Source organism: Peromyscus californicus, unplaced genomic scaffold (assembly GCF_007827085.1).
Source record: "Peromyscus californicus insignis strain IS unplaced genomic scaffold, ASM782708v3 Scaffold_11__1_contigs__length_118956290, whole genome shotgun sequence".
Taxonomy (NCBI): domain Eukaryota; kingdom Metazoa; phylum Chordata; class Mammalia; order Rodentia; family Cricetidae; genus Peromyscus; species Peromyscus californicus.
This window is the reverse complement of record NW_026294402.1, coordinates 33,981,176-33,996,669: the sequence shown is the minus strand read 5'-3', so window position 1 is coordinate 33,996,669 and position 15,494 is coordinate 33,981,176. Positions and strand designations below refer to the sequence as shown.

General features: G+C 38.6%; 1 protein-coding gene across 1 annotated transcript; it reads right to left on the bottom strand.

Moving 5' to 3' along the window:
* Positions 1-13,093: 13,093 nt before the first annotated feature.
* On the bottom strand, positions 13,094-14,017 carry LOC128103851 (putative olfactory receptor 8G3). Its single transcript, XM_052728499.1, has one exon. The coding sequence runs from the start codon at positions 14,015-14,017 to the stop codon at positions 13,094-13,096; it is 924 nt and encodes a 307-aa protein (XP_052584459.1).
* Between the last annotated feature and the right edge of the window lie 1,477 nt (positions 14,018-15,494).

Here is a 15,494-nt window from a genome sequence, read left to right as displayed (position 1 = left end):
AGTAAGAGTGTTAACAGACCCAGTCCAAGTAGTTACCAAACCATTTTCCCCCATTCATATTCTCACACTAACTAAAGGATGGATTTCCTCAACTAAATGAAGAATATGAAATGCCAGCTACTAGCTATATGCTTAATATGGAAACATTGAAGGTATTTTATGAGTATCAGAGAAAAAGCAAGCATACACACTTTTCTAATCATATTTAATATTATATCAGTAATTTCTAACTGATGAAGAATAAGGGAGCCAGGTGGTGGTAGTGGCACATGCCTTTAATCCCAGCACTCAGGAGGCAGAGGTAGGCAGATCTCTGAGTTTGAGGTCAGGGTGAGTTCCAGGACAGCCAGGGCTATCCAGAGAAACTCTGCCTCAAAAAAAGCCCCCCCCCAAAAAAAAAAGAAGTAAAGGAAAAAGAAGCATAAATATTATCGTGTTTTACAGTTACTGTTGTTATACACATGAAACATTGAAGGTCATTTCTCCCAAATCGATTTAAATTAACTAATGAATTTACAAAGAGTTAAGTTTAAAACTCAATACGTAATAAAATTGTATAGGATATAAAGTTAAGTACAATATAAAGGCATCTATCTGTGAAGACTAGTCAACTTGTCAACTTGATAGACTCTAGAAGCTCTGAGAAATGGGCCTTTGGGCATGCCTGTGGGGGATTATTTTGGTTACAACAACTAACATGGCAAGACCCATATTATTTGTGACCTGGTCCTTTCCTGAGTGGGGGTCCTGACTTTATACAGAGGAGAAGGTGAGCTTGGGACAAGCATGTACACCCTTGCTGCTCTCTGTCTCTAATGATGGATGCGCTGTGATCACGTGATCAGCTCACTTGTGCTCTTGCTGACTTGACTCCCACAATAATGGATTGTCCCTTGAACTGTGTGATGGAAAAAGTCCTTTCCCTGTTAAATTGCTTTGATTAAATATGTCATCACATCAATGTGAAAAGAAACCAGACAGCATTAAAAACACAGAATACCTAGAAATAAATCTTACCAATATATAAATAAAACCTCTTCACTGAAAATTTCAGAAAATCCTTGAGACAAATTAAAGGAAATATATAAATGGAGAATTATACCATATTAATAGTGTGAAGTGACATTCAATACTTGGAACTAATTGGATGGATTTCTCCCTCCTGATTCCACTCTCATACAACACACACACAAACACACACACACACACCACGCCACACCACGCCAGACTAGAAGTCAATTACAGAAAAATCAGGAGAGCATTTTACTGTGTTTGGGAGGGAGGCAAACTTTTATTAAACAGAATACAAGGGAAATGATAAGCATGATCTATTAAGATTTAACACTTCTAATCATTGAAAGACATCATCTTTAAAGGACAAAATGTGATATGGGCTGAAAAAACATAATGTGCAAACACAAACACAAAACAAATGTACCTGATAAAGTTCTCATGCCATTTATTGCAAGCAATTAATACAATAAAAATAAAAGACAATTAAAAATGAACAAAATCTGTTTTAAATAAGGACCATACAAGGATTAGCAAAGCATCAAGCTATCTCTGCATCAATATTCATGAGGCAAGATTATTTGTTGCCACAAGGAGATAGATACCATTGTGCATTCACCTAGAAGATGAAAAACACAAATAGTTGAGAGATCTCATAGCAGTGACACCTCTCAAGTATTATGAGTCAGAGTATAAAATCATTTCTGCTCTGTATGAATAAAAATACAAGCTTGTCTCTTGTGATTGCATTCATAATGAAAAACACAGAAAAAAAATGACAGACAATAAATGCCATTGACCTCCTTGTCTGTCAAATGACCACACACATAAGAAAGGTTCTCTGATGATTTGTCTTTCATATGCTTCAAAGGCAACGTTCATTTAGTAGAAATTTTATTTCAAACATTGAATTTTTGTATCATCCTGGGCTAATAATGTCACAGTGTTCTTTGTGTTGCTAAGCAACAGCAGCTAGCCACAGCTCCCAGGCAGCCACATGATCACAAATGCAAATAGCTGACATTTTGCTCATGCTATGTTCTCTGCTTCATGTGCACATGGAATGCAATAACTTCTTTGATATATTTAACGGTTTAATATAAACTAATCTTTTTTTTTTTTTTTTTGGTTTTTCGAGACAGGGTTTCTCTGTGTAGCTTTGCGCCTTTCCTGGGACTCACTTGGTAGCCCAGGCTGGCCTCGAACTCACAGAGATCCGCCTGGCTCTGCCTCCCGAGTGCTGGGATTAAAGGCGTGCGCCACCACCGCCCGGCTATATAAACTAATCTTAGTGTTAGATGATTTTTTTCCCCCAAGTACAAATTAATGAGAATTTTCAGAGCATGTTTATGGAGATATGTCAAGCTAGATATCAATATTCTGTAATATAGGGATATTAAGTACATTTTCAATACACGGCATTTTCCACTTTGAAAGTCTTATTAGAGTTTAGCCTCATCAGAGGAAATAACCTAAATGCCCTCAACCAAAGAATGGATAAAGAAAATGTGGCACATATACACAATGGAGTACTTACTACTCAGCAATAAAAAACAATGGCTCAGAGGTTAAGATCATTGGCTGTTCTTCCAGAGGTCCTGAGTTCAATTCCCAGCAACCACATGGTGGCTCACAACCATCTGTAATGAGATCTGGTGCCCTCTCCTGGCACGTAGGCAAACATGCAGACAGAACACTGTATACATAATAAATAAATCTTTAAAAAAAATGATTTACAAAAAAAAAAATGTCGTTGGGCGGTGGTGGTGCACGCCTTTAATCCCAGCACTCGGGAAGCAGAGGCAGGCAGATCTCTGTGAGTTCGAGGCCAACCTGGGCTACAGAGTGAGTTCCACGAAAGGCACAAAGCTACACAGAGAAACCCTGTCTCAAAAAACAAACAAACAAACAAACAAACAAACAAACAAATAAATAAATAAATGAATGAATGAATAAATAAATAAATAAATAAAATAAAATAAAATAAAATAATATATATATATATATATATATATATATATATATATATCATGAAATTTTCAGGCAAATGAATAGAACTAGAAAATATCATTCTGAGTGAGGTAACCCAGACTCAGAAGGACAAACATGTTATGTACTCACTCAGAAGTGGATACTCGATGTAAAGTAAAGGACAACCAGACTACAGTCCACAGCTCCAGAGAAGCTAGTTAACAGGGAGGACCCTAAGAGGGATGCATGGATCTTCCTGGGAAGGGGAAATAGAGGAGATCTCCATGAGTGAACTGGGGATGAGAGGGGGCAATGGAGGGTGGAGGATGGGGGATGAGAACATGAGGGAAGAGGATGGTCGAACTGGAGCAGAGACAGAGTGGGGGAGTAGTCAGGGAGATGCCATGGCAATAGTGGAGAGGGTGCCTGAATTGGCTTACCCAAGTAATCAGATTAGTGAGTACCCTAACTGTCATCATAGAGCCTTTCTCCAGTAATTGATGGAAGCAGATGCAGAGATCCACAGTCAAGAACCAAGCTGAGCTCCAGGAGTCTAGTTGAAGAGAGAGAAGAGGGATTCTATGAGCAAGGAACATCAAGTTCATGATGGGGAAACCTACAAAGACAACCAAATCAAGCTACTTCGAACTCAGGAACTTTAGACCCACAGCTGTGGAGCCCCCATGGGACTTGACTAGACCCTCTGCATAAGCGAGACAGTTGTATAGATTGATCTGCGTAAGGGGCCCTCTGGCAGTGGGATCAAGATCCATTCCTGGCACATGAGCTGGCTTTTTGGAGCCCATTACCTATGGTGGAACACCTTGCTCAGCCTTGATGCAGGGGGAGGGGCTTGACCTGCCTCAACTGAATGTACCAGGCTCTGTGGACTCCCCATGGGAAACCTTACCTTGTTGGAGGAGGGGGTGGGTTGGTGGGGGAAGGTAGGAAGGGCGGGAGAAGGGAGGAGAGGGGGATCTGTGGTTGATATGTAAAATTAATAAAAATATTCCTTAATTAAAAAAGAAAAAAAGATATGTCAAGCTAGATATTGATATTCTGTAATATAGGGACATTAACTGCATATTCAATACACGGCATTTTCCTCTTTGAAAGTCTTATTAGGGTTTAGCATCATCAGAGGATGTACATTTGTTTGTACATTCTGTTTGATGCAACTTATTTCAAGAATGACTGTTACAAAAACCATATTCATAGCGGTTGTCTCTGTGGATAAATTATATATAGTTAGAGGAAAAAGACAGAGTGTGTATGTCAGGAATTAGCCCACAATGTTCCACAAAGAACCAGTTAGAGAATATATTAAGTTATATAGATCACAAGGTCTCTGTTGCAGTCAGTAAACTGTCAACCTTTAGAGGCAATGGCTTCCAATGATATTGCAGTGAAGGTGTGTGGCTATATTGGGTAAAATTCTATTTATGAACATTGAAATTTGAGTTTAATTTGAATTTTTCTTTTTAGAGCATTTGAAAGATATAAAGAAATATTTGCTCATGAGTAAAATACCAAATTTTCTTTAAGTTAGATTTAGCCCATGAGTCAAGCTTGTCTTCCTACCCTGGGATGGATAGGCTGGCTAAGTTCTTACGTAAATAGAGTTTTCCAAACTCATTGAATCGTACCATTAGCCCTGTTACCTTTCCTGTTGATAATGATTATGAATGATTACAACATAAAAATTAAATACTAAGGACTACAATGACCTCAAATAAGAATAATCTTTAAAGAAGATGGCTAAAATACAGCTATATAAAAATCTATACAAAAAATACAACATGTATAAAGGACAAGCTATTTGCTGGGGAATGATTGAAACTTATATACAAGTAAGGAATCACTGTTCAGAATTATAAAGAACCTCACAAATGAATAAAGGAAGAGAAAATAGTGCAGCAGGTAACAAGTCAAAAGATAGGAACATCCAACTCATACAGATAATAGTTATCTTAACAGCCAATAGGCAGCCAGAGCAGCTTATCTTCATAGTGTGATACTCAGGATAGTACAGCAAGAACACAGGGCTGTTTGGTCTTCTATGCCATTTTTAGTTTAAAGAGCATTTGTAAATTGGGAGATAAAGAAGCTTGCTCTCAGACTTACTGGCAAACGTTAGTTCTTCCTATGCATAGATTGTCTTTCACCATGTCCAGAAAGGGAAATGATTGAAAAGTTCTCAAGTGGTTGGCAGTGCACAGCTCCAGATGGGCTTGCAGAAGCATTCTGGAAGGTTCTGGGAGGAGTTGGGGAAGGAGGGAAAACATGATCAAAATATATGGTATAAAAATTAATTTAAAATGAACACACACACAAGGTGTGTACTGGTCGAAGCCACATGGGGGTGGGGCAGGGAGGAACTAGATGTGAACCTCCATCCCTAACCCATAATCTGTTGACAGTTGATAAATGCTCTCAAAGGGAAAATGAATTATCTCCAGTGGAGTTTCACTGGACAGACAAACGACACTTAAGGGAGGTCCCATGCCCAACAGTAGATGGCCAACACAAAATGAACTCTATGGTATTTTTGGAGGCATTTTTATCTCATGATGCTTTGTTTGGGATTTTTTTTTTACCTTATTTGTCTTTTGCTTATCTATTATGGTTTTTGATTTTGTGTTCACGGTGTGTGTGTGTGTGTGTGTGTGTGTGTGTGTGTGTGTGTGTGTGTGTGTGTGTGTATGTGTGTGTGTGTATTTGTGTGTGTGTGTGTGTGTGTGTGTGTGTGCGCACATGTATATGTATGGACTTACTGTATTTTTTCTGGTCTCCTTTATTTGTACTGTAGCTTTTTTTGGCCTGATTGTTCTCTAAGGAGAGAGGAGGCATAGAACTAAATGGGTGGGGTGAGGGGGAAGGTCTGGAAGGAGATGAGGGAGGGGAAACCATGATCAGAATATACTGCATGAAAAAAATTGTTTTCAATTAAAAAGAAAAAAAAGAAAGTATCAACTTGAGAGTAAAGGAAGACAGGGGAGTGGTTTGAAGGGGGAGAATTGGGAGGGACTGGATGGAGGAAAGGCAAGGGGAAGCGATACAATTCTATTTCAATTAAAAATAAAAAGTAAATTATATCTTAAAAAAGCAAAACAAACAAAAGGAGTAACTGGAGATAACTTCCCTTTAAGAATTCATTCCATTTAAGAAACAGATGTCATATTAAAATCCAATACATAGAACATATTCTGATCATATGTACTTTTAAGAATCTCAACATGTTCCTGCTTTGTTAATGTGAATAGATTGTGACTTGACTGATTAGTACATCCTTGGGAAGAAGCTAAAAGATGTAGATGCAAATTTAGCTGCGCCCTTCTGTGCATCTCTAGTAGTATTCATTTTCAACTCACACACATTACTTTTAAGGCTCATCAGCAAACCAGAAAGGTGACCCATGACTCTGTCCCATCGAAGCCCACAAGTGGCCACTTTCAACATATGACACAAGAAGACAAGTCACCACTAACTCCCATGCTAGATTGTGGCCAGCCAGAAAAATGCTTCTAATGGGTGCATGGTGGTGTGACAGTCCTGTGTGTCTTCTCACTCCTCTCAAAGTGCTAAAGCAATGTTTTTTTTTAATAGACTTACTTTATTTACAAATGTGATGGCTCAGTGGGTAAAGGTCCTATCCCTTCCAAGCCTGTTGACCTGAATTCAAATCCCACTGCTGGATGTGGCAGCATGTATCTATAGTTCTACCATGTCTATGTAGGTGAAATGGGAGGAAGAGAGAGTATAATTGTCTGGAAATCCATGGGCAGTTAACCTGGAATACATAGCCCAGCAGTAAAGCATCAAGAGAGATCCTGCCTCCACATAGTAGAAGACACACACACACACACACACACACACACACACACACACACACACACATACACGCGCGCACGAGCATGTGTGTGTGTGTGTGTGTGTGTGTGTGTGTGTGTGTGTGTGTGTGTGTGTGTAATGTGTTCGTTAGTAAGCATGGTAGGTTAGAGCTATAATTCCAGTATTCACAGGCTGAGGTCCTTTGGCTTGAGTTCAAAGCCACTGTGAGCTAGACCGTGAGATCCTGCCTTAAAAAAACAACAACAAAAGAAAAAAAAAGTAGTAATGGTGAAAATGCAGTGATTTTATGCTGAAAATCACCTGCCTAGGAAGCAGAGTATAAACTAAGAGTCTAAAACTGCAGGAAGACTCACCCGTGTTCTCCTCTCCTCACGGCAGCCTTGTCTGCCTGTTGAGTAACCTTAGTGAAAAACTGGGAACAAAGAACCTAGGACTCACATTGGAAATCACTTCACCACAAAACGTGCAGCCTTTGTTTCTCCCAGCTCTAGCGGGGTAATTTTGTATCCACGCTATACCGTAGAGAGGTCAGCCCTTATCAGAGAGGTCTGGGAGGGCTGTCAGAAATGGCTCTGTAAAGACTCGTTTGTCACAGGGTAGGCTATGCTTCTGTCCTGCAACCTTAGAATCCTCATTTTGTCTGAGCACAGACAGGGACTTTTTCTTTTGGAAACAGACTTGACAGTAGCCCAACCTATTAAGCTGATTCATAGGAGCAGAATGCCATTTTTCAAAAGGACGACAAAAATTAGGACACTAGAAGATGGTATCCATCAGTTGACTCAGCCCGGCTCTGTGGGAGACAGGTCCATAACCGGAAGGCCAATGCATCGATTGGATGAGGAACTCTGCTACAGGAGCTTGTATAATTCTGTCTGCATGACTCATCATTGTCCTGCAGAGAGACTGTGAGACTTAATAACTAAAAATGGCTGGGTTAGAAAATGAAACAAAATGAAAAAAAAAATCAATTTTCTAATACCGAAAAGAGAATGGTTTGTGTGGGACCAGTGCTAGTGAGAGGTGATTGTGGCCACTTGGAACAGTAGTCTAGATTTTTCATTCTGATAGCACAGTCACACTTTCCACATGACCCCAGTTCCTGATTTAGGAAATTTTAAGTTTTTAAAAATAAACTTTACACATAACAAAATAACAAAATTGGTATAACTTGTTGGTGAATACAATGCCTGTGAATAGTCACAATAAAGAATATTTCTATCTCAGCAGAAGTTTCTTCCTGTGTCTGTTCTCCATGAGCCTGATTATTTTTCGATGTTGGGAAATGAGTTCAGGTCCTTGCACACGGTAGACAACTGTTTCACCTCTGAGCTCTAGCCCTGGCCTCAATGATTGACATTAGATTCTTTTACTTTCAGCTTGACTTCTGCGACATTTCTTAACATGGCCGTGTGCAACTCTGCTGGAGTTTCAGCTCTAACCTACCATGCCTGGTAGCTATCATATCTAAAAATAGTTATTTATTTATTGCGTGTGTATGTGCGTGTGTGTGTGTGTGTGTGTGTGGGTGGGTGCATGTGTGAGTGAGTGTGTATGTGTGTGTGTGTGTGTGTGTGTATGTGTGTGTGTATATGTGTATGTGTGTATATGCTATGGCTTTCACATAGAGGTCAGAGGACAGCTTTTCATATCTTGATAAAACTTTTATGGCAGAAAGATGACAACATATTTTTAATGCTTCCCCTGATGGTTACATATTTATTTACCTTTTTACATAGCTGTAAAGAAAGCTGTTGTGAAAATCCTTGTATGGCTTTTGTAAGCAGATATTTTAATTTTTCTTGTGAAAAATGAATACCACATGATGTCATTCATTTGGAAACTCAAAATATTGACTTCGTAGGAACTGAACTTAGCATGGTGTGGCAAAGGTGTGGGGTGAGGCTGGAAGATGTTATTTAATGATTACTGAATCACAGTTAGGAGAAAGGATTTTGGTGTTCAGTTGTAAAATAGGTTGATTGCAGATAACGATGACTAATCTACAAGAAAATATTCTAAAAGATTTTGCTGTAAATAAATGATAAACATTTGAGGCTGTAAATATATTAAACTTTATTTAAGCATTGCACCATATATACATGTACAATGTCAAGTTGGTAGGGGCCATTTGTGCTGAGGCCCTAAATAAGGTTTATAACAACAAGAAACTAAAGGAATTGGTAGGCCTCTGCAAAATCAACTGAGAAGAGAAACCCTCCAAGGTGGTCGGGTACATTGTGTAGTGATTAAATACTACAGAAAACAAACTAACTAATGGATGGAAAAAACCCAACAACCCAAACTATCAAAATCATGTAAAAGTACTTGAAATTCAAGAAATGAACACACAAAAAATTGGCTCATTAAAAAAAAATGTATCTAAAAAGAGCAAAACTAGGAGTCAGAAACTTAATGTTAAATTTTGTCTCCCTTCTCCAACGGTTCTAAGAATATACTGTCTTAGAGGTTAGTCATTCCCATCCATTGACAGAGAGGCTTCCTCCAGCAGCTGATGGGGAGCAGGTACAGAGACTCACAGACAAATATTAGGCAGAGCTTGGGAATCCTGAGGAAGACGGGGAGGAAGGACTTTAGGAGCCAAAAAGGCTGAGGACACTAGGAGAACACGGCCCACAGAATCAACCGAGCAGGGCTCACAGGGGCTCCCAGAGACTGAAGCAGCAATCATGGAGCCTGCCTGGGTCTACACCAGGCCGTCTGCATACATGCTATTGTTCTTTAGCTTGGGATTTTTGTCAGACTCCTAACAATGGGAGTAGGGATGACTCTGACTCTTTCCTGCTAGTGGGGCCTATTTCCTCCTACGGGGTTGCCTCATCCAACCTCGATATGAAGGTACTTGCCTAGTCTTATGGCATCTTGTTATGCCAAGTTCAGTGGCTATCACCAGGAGGCCTGCTCTTTTCTCAAGGGAAACGGAGGAGCAGTGGATTTGGGGTAAGGGGAAGTGTGTGTTGGTGTGGGAGAGGTTGGAGGAGGGCAGGGAGAGGAAGCTGTGGTTGGGATATATTGTATGAGAGGAGAATAAAAAAAGAATTCTCATTTAACGACTGTGTTAAATAGCTGTTTGAAGGGTTGGAGAAATGACTCAGTGACTAAGAGTATCTTATATTCTTTCAGAGGATCTGAGTTCAGTTCCCAGCACGCCCTTGGCAGCTCACCACCATCAGTAGCTTCAGTAACACAGAAAGCAACACTCTCTTCTGATCTTCACCTGTACCAGACATGCTCATCACGGCACCCCGCCCCCCCATAAATGAATGTAATAAAATTAAATTAGTTATTTTAAGAACTTTTAAGAGTGAACACCCAAAGAAAGTTCATCTTGAGAGTTGATTAATGGTAGTGACAGCTGATGGGTTCTCAATTGATAATTGAGAAGTAGCAGTAGAGTTGGAAGATTTCAAGATGCATTTAAATGTGATTTAGGCCGGGCAATGGTGGCGCATGCCTTTAATCCCAGCACTCGGGAGGCAGAGGCAGAGGCAGGCAGATCTTTGTGAGTTCGAGGCCAGCCTGGTCTCCAAAATGAGTTCCAGGAAAGGCGCAAAGCTACACAGAGAAACCCTGTCTCGAAAAAACAAAAACAAAAAACAACAACAACAAAATATATACGATTTAGGGTCAGAATGAAAATAATGGTGATCACTGTAATGTGAAAAGAAGTATAATATTCAGGTAACATACAGACTGAATAGCTTATCTTTATATAATGGGGATATATATATATATATATATATATATATATATATATATGCATGTATATATGAATATATGTATAAAAAGAGGATGTGAATTTGAAAGCTTCCTGGGGACAGTCTTGTAGAGCTATGGGCCATTCACCCATCTTACTTTCAAATAAAGTTATGATAAAACCACAGTTTGTATGGTGAGGAGCCTGTGAATAAAACATACAGATAATGTGGACTGCACTATCTGACAAGTAGTCAAAGTAATACTAACCCGCAGTAGTTAGTTTTTTTCAACTTGACCGGATTAAGAGAGGTCTAGGAATAGTTAGGCATGCCTCTGGGTGTGTATGTGGTACATTTCCAGGGATGATTTACATGAAGGACAGCAACAGAAGGGAGAAAAAAGACCCCTTATGAAAATGGGAGGCACAATCTAAAGGTGCTGTTCCAGGTTGAAAATAACTGGAAGAGAGGAAGGCAGCATGAAACTTCTAGCTGCTCTCCTTTCTGATTAAGTCTGTTGCTGCTGCTATCATCTGTACATTTCAGATTCCAGTTTGTTAGAACTTGTGACAGAGTGCTAGTGACTCTCCAGGGAGCTTCTATGCCCTCTGCTGGATTGTGACTACTGAGACATTCTAATTCTTACAATGACTACTGTTTTTTGTTTGTTTATGTTTTTGCTTCTCTAGCACACAGATAGTGTTTGTTGGATTGAATAGCTAACCAAATAAATTCTCTCATCATATTTACTAAATTTAACCCTCAATAAAATATATTTACTGTGTATTATATTTCTGTATCCCCATGACACATGAATGAAAATATTAAAAAAAAAGAATATTGTATCAGAGTCTTCTTGGCTGTTAATAGAAGAATATAAAAATCATGTTAACTGTGTGGTGGTGGTGGCACACGCCTTTAAATTAATCACAGCACTTGGGAGGCAGAGACAGGTGGATCTCTGTGAGTTTGAGGCCAGCCTAGTCTACAGAGAAAGTTTCAGGACAGGCTCCAAAGCTACAGAGAAACCATGTCTCAAAAAATAATCATGTTACCCTTTTACTGGGAATTGTCACAGAAGGACTCTGGATTGAACCTTCAATATTTTTGTACATAATCAGTAAGAATGTCCACATTATCTTGAAGACCCTTGAGGAATTTTTGAAAGTTAAACTTTATAGAGTTTAACCATACATTAATTGTTACAGAATTTTTAGATACTTATTTTAGAAGACAGTATCTGATTTTCCAGAAGTGGAAATAATTATGGACTTACTCTGGCAAGAAGTATTCTGGGTCCTGGAGGCATGGATGTAACCATGTAGATCTACAGAGCCACAATGCATCAATTTATTTTTAGTGCAGTAGATAATAAACAGACAAATACAACAAGGAAAAGCAAAGGGCAAAGAAGGGGATATGTTTACTTGAACAATCATAGCATGTAACTATATCTGTAGCTCAAATTTTAAAATTTTAAGTTGCCGAAGTAAGATATAGATTTGATATAGATTTCAAACTAGAAATTGAAGCTATTATCCAGCTCTGATTTTTGCTATTATTGAGTACACATAGTAAAGGAGCTTAGTATTTCCACTTGGATGATGGGATTATCATCATGGTTGAGAATTCACTTGAGTTTATATCAATTAGTAGAAAAAGACAGGCAAGACGAATGGATTTGAGATGAACTGTCCCATGTGATTTTGGTATTCATTCTAATAGATCCCTCAATGATACGGATGACTCAATAGTACACATAGCAAATGATATCAAAGTTCATAGGAAGACAGTATATTAAAAATAGAACCCCCAAATACAAAACAATGTTGACATACGCACCAATATGCAATGGATTATTCAAATAATATAATAGTCACTAACAGGTTTACAACACCATTTTCTTTTCATTAAAAGTTTCTGTTGACAATAATATTATTTCTATCACTTTAGGCAACACTGAAGCAGTTTTTTTAAATACTTGACATCAGGGAATTCAGCTGAACATAAGGCTTTATATCTATTTAAAATTACCCAAACCAAAAATCATTTTGAGTAGTATCATGGTATAACATCCAAACTCTATATGCTCAATTACTTCTTATGTTCAAGACTCTGAGCATACATTTTTTTCATTTGTAAATATGTGAATAACACTAAGACTTGCTCTGAGAGATATTATTATATAAAGTATACATTTGAAGTTTTGGGTGCACATTATATTTTGGAAAATCTCAAGGATGAATACTAAAACTATCATCATTATCCTCATTCTCATAATAGGTTTCATTACCATTACTATCATCATTGGCATTATTATTAAAACATAGAACTTGGGCTCTTTAAGCCTTAAGAGTTTTTTTCATTCTATACACTTTTTGAACATTGCAATATAAGTTCAAAGATGATATAAATGAGAATTGTGGAAGGGTTACATAGGAAAGCATCATTGATATTCTAAAAATACATAACAAATCTCAAACACAGGCAAAATGCCTGTTTCTAATATGACAACAACTCCATTCATGAGTCTATCATGTTCACCTGTTAAGAATTTTCTTTATGGCTGATTTGACATCCTTATTTCTTAGGCTGTAGATCAATGGGTTCAGCATGGGAACAACAGTAGTATAAAACACAGATGACACTTTCCCTTGTTCCATTGAGCTTACTGATGATGGCTGTAAGTACATGAATGCAGCAGAACCAAAGAAGATAGCAACAGCAGAGATGTGGGAGCTGCAGGTGCTGAAGGCTTTAGACCTGCCCTCAGTGGAACGGATGCGCAGGATGCTGGCAATGATGAAGATGTAGGACATAAGGATGGTCAAGGCAGGTGTCAGGATATTTAATGCACTCAAGAAAAGAACCAACAGTTCATTGACGTATATACTGGAGCATGATAGCTCCAAGAGTGGAAAAAGATCACAAAAATAATGGTTTATCACATTGGTCTTGCAAAAAACCAACTTTAACATAAAGCCTGTGTGAATTGATGACCCAATAAAACCCAAAGTATAAACTCCCACTGTGAGCCATAAGCAGAGATGATGAGACATGACAACATTGTAAAGTAAAGGATTACAGATGGCAACATAGCGGTCATATGCCATTGCAGCCAACATGTGACATTCTGCAATAGCAAAAACAAGGAAGCAGTAGAGCTGAGTCATGCATTCAGGGTAGGAGATGATGTTCTTCACTGTCACAAAGTTCACCAGCATTTTGGGGGTAATGACAGTAGAATGGCAGAGGTCAATGAAGGAGAGACTGCTGAGGAAGAAGTACATGGGTGTGTGCAGGTGGGAGCTGAGCAGGATCAGGATGATCATGCCCAGGTTCCCCAGCACTGTGAGCAGGTAGATTCCAAGGAAGAGGAGGAGCAGGGGTAGCTGCAGCTCTGGTTTGCTTGAGAGTCCAGCCAAGATGAACTCGGTTACCATTGAATGGTTTCCAGACCCCATTATGCTCTCATTATATTGTCTGAGGTTCTAAGTTTAAAACAGAGAAATGAGTACAGTTTTGTGCACCATCTATATTCTCTCTTCCCACATCTCTCTGCCTCTGGGACTGTCCCTGTGCTCTTTCTCTATCTATCTCTATCGCTGTCTTTGTCCCTTCTCCCCCCCCTCCCGTGTGTGTGTGTGTGTGTGTGTGTGTGTGTGTGTGTGTGTGTGTGTGTGTGTGTGTGTGTGTTTCAGAGAGACAGAGAGATGGAGAGACAGAGACTTAAAGCATTCTGGGGAGATTATGGTCCCTCATCAAAGCATACATTCCATAAAACTGTTTCTTAAGCTTCTCCCATTTCCTTTGGACAAGGGATGACTGCACGATCAGAGGAAGAGGAAGAAATATCGAGAACCTTAAAATTAATGCTGATCACAACCTTTGAGGATGAGTGCAAGGTTTGTACTTTAAACTTCAATTTAAAACAAAGGATTATGTTTTATTTTTAAAGATTTCCCCCCCCTCTCAAATTCTCTGTCATATGTGTTGTCTTGCATATTGCTTTTTATAATGCACAGTAATTAAATTTTATCAGATTAAGAACCAACAAGAATAATAAATATTTTCTTTCATTTCTATTTGTAACTGGATTCATAGAATTGTTTTCCATGGTGTAATTCTGACTATAAGTAGCTGACCAACTGGCTGACTTGTCAATATAGTAGCTATCCTATTGAAACTGTTGCACTGTGTATCCCGTATACTTCACTTAGTCCTGCCACCCTTCAGGGCAGAGAATAATTTCCCCATAGACGTTATACTTGTATCTCAACAGCAGAGGCATTGTGCTTTCTTCTAACTAGGATAGTTCCCAGGGAAAAATTCACTGGTATACATTTAGTTATATTCTTCACCACTGTGGAAGAGAAACAATGGACCATGACTGACCTCTGCTAACTGGACTTCATTATTGAATCGGCAGAGCTCAAAATACTACTTGTATGAGAAGAGTTTGGAAGACCAACACAAGATGCATTCTTCACTGGTAGATTCTGTGATCATGAAGTTTATATGTACCCTCTAACGTGTTTATTGATGGTGGCTTGTAGATTATCAGAGCACTTGCAAAATGGAATTTGAAATTTTTATCAACCCACTAAGCTAATGATATAATGTAGTTCTTCAAAATGAACAATATACATTTACTTTACATTAAAAAAAAAACACTTTCAAGCAACATCTGTACTATCTTCAGACCAGACTTGGATATTTTGAAAGAACATGGAAACCAGATAGTTTCAGAAAAAAGTCAACAACTCTTATTAGTTGGGGAATGTTTAACATAGTAGAGAGTAATTTGACAATATAGTAAAAATACACATATTACATGACATGTGTATCAAAATATTTATCTTATTGGTCTATTTAAAAGAGTATTAGCCACCTGTCAGAATGGCTATGATCAAAAACACTGGTGACAGCTTATGTTGGAGA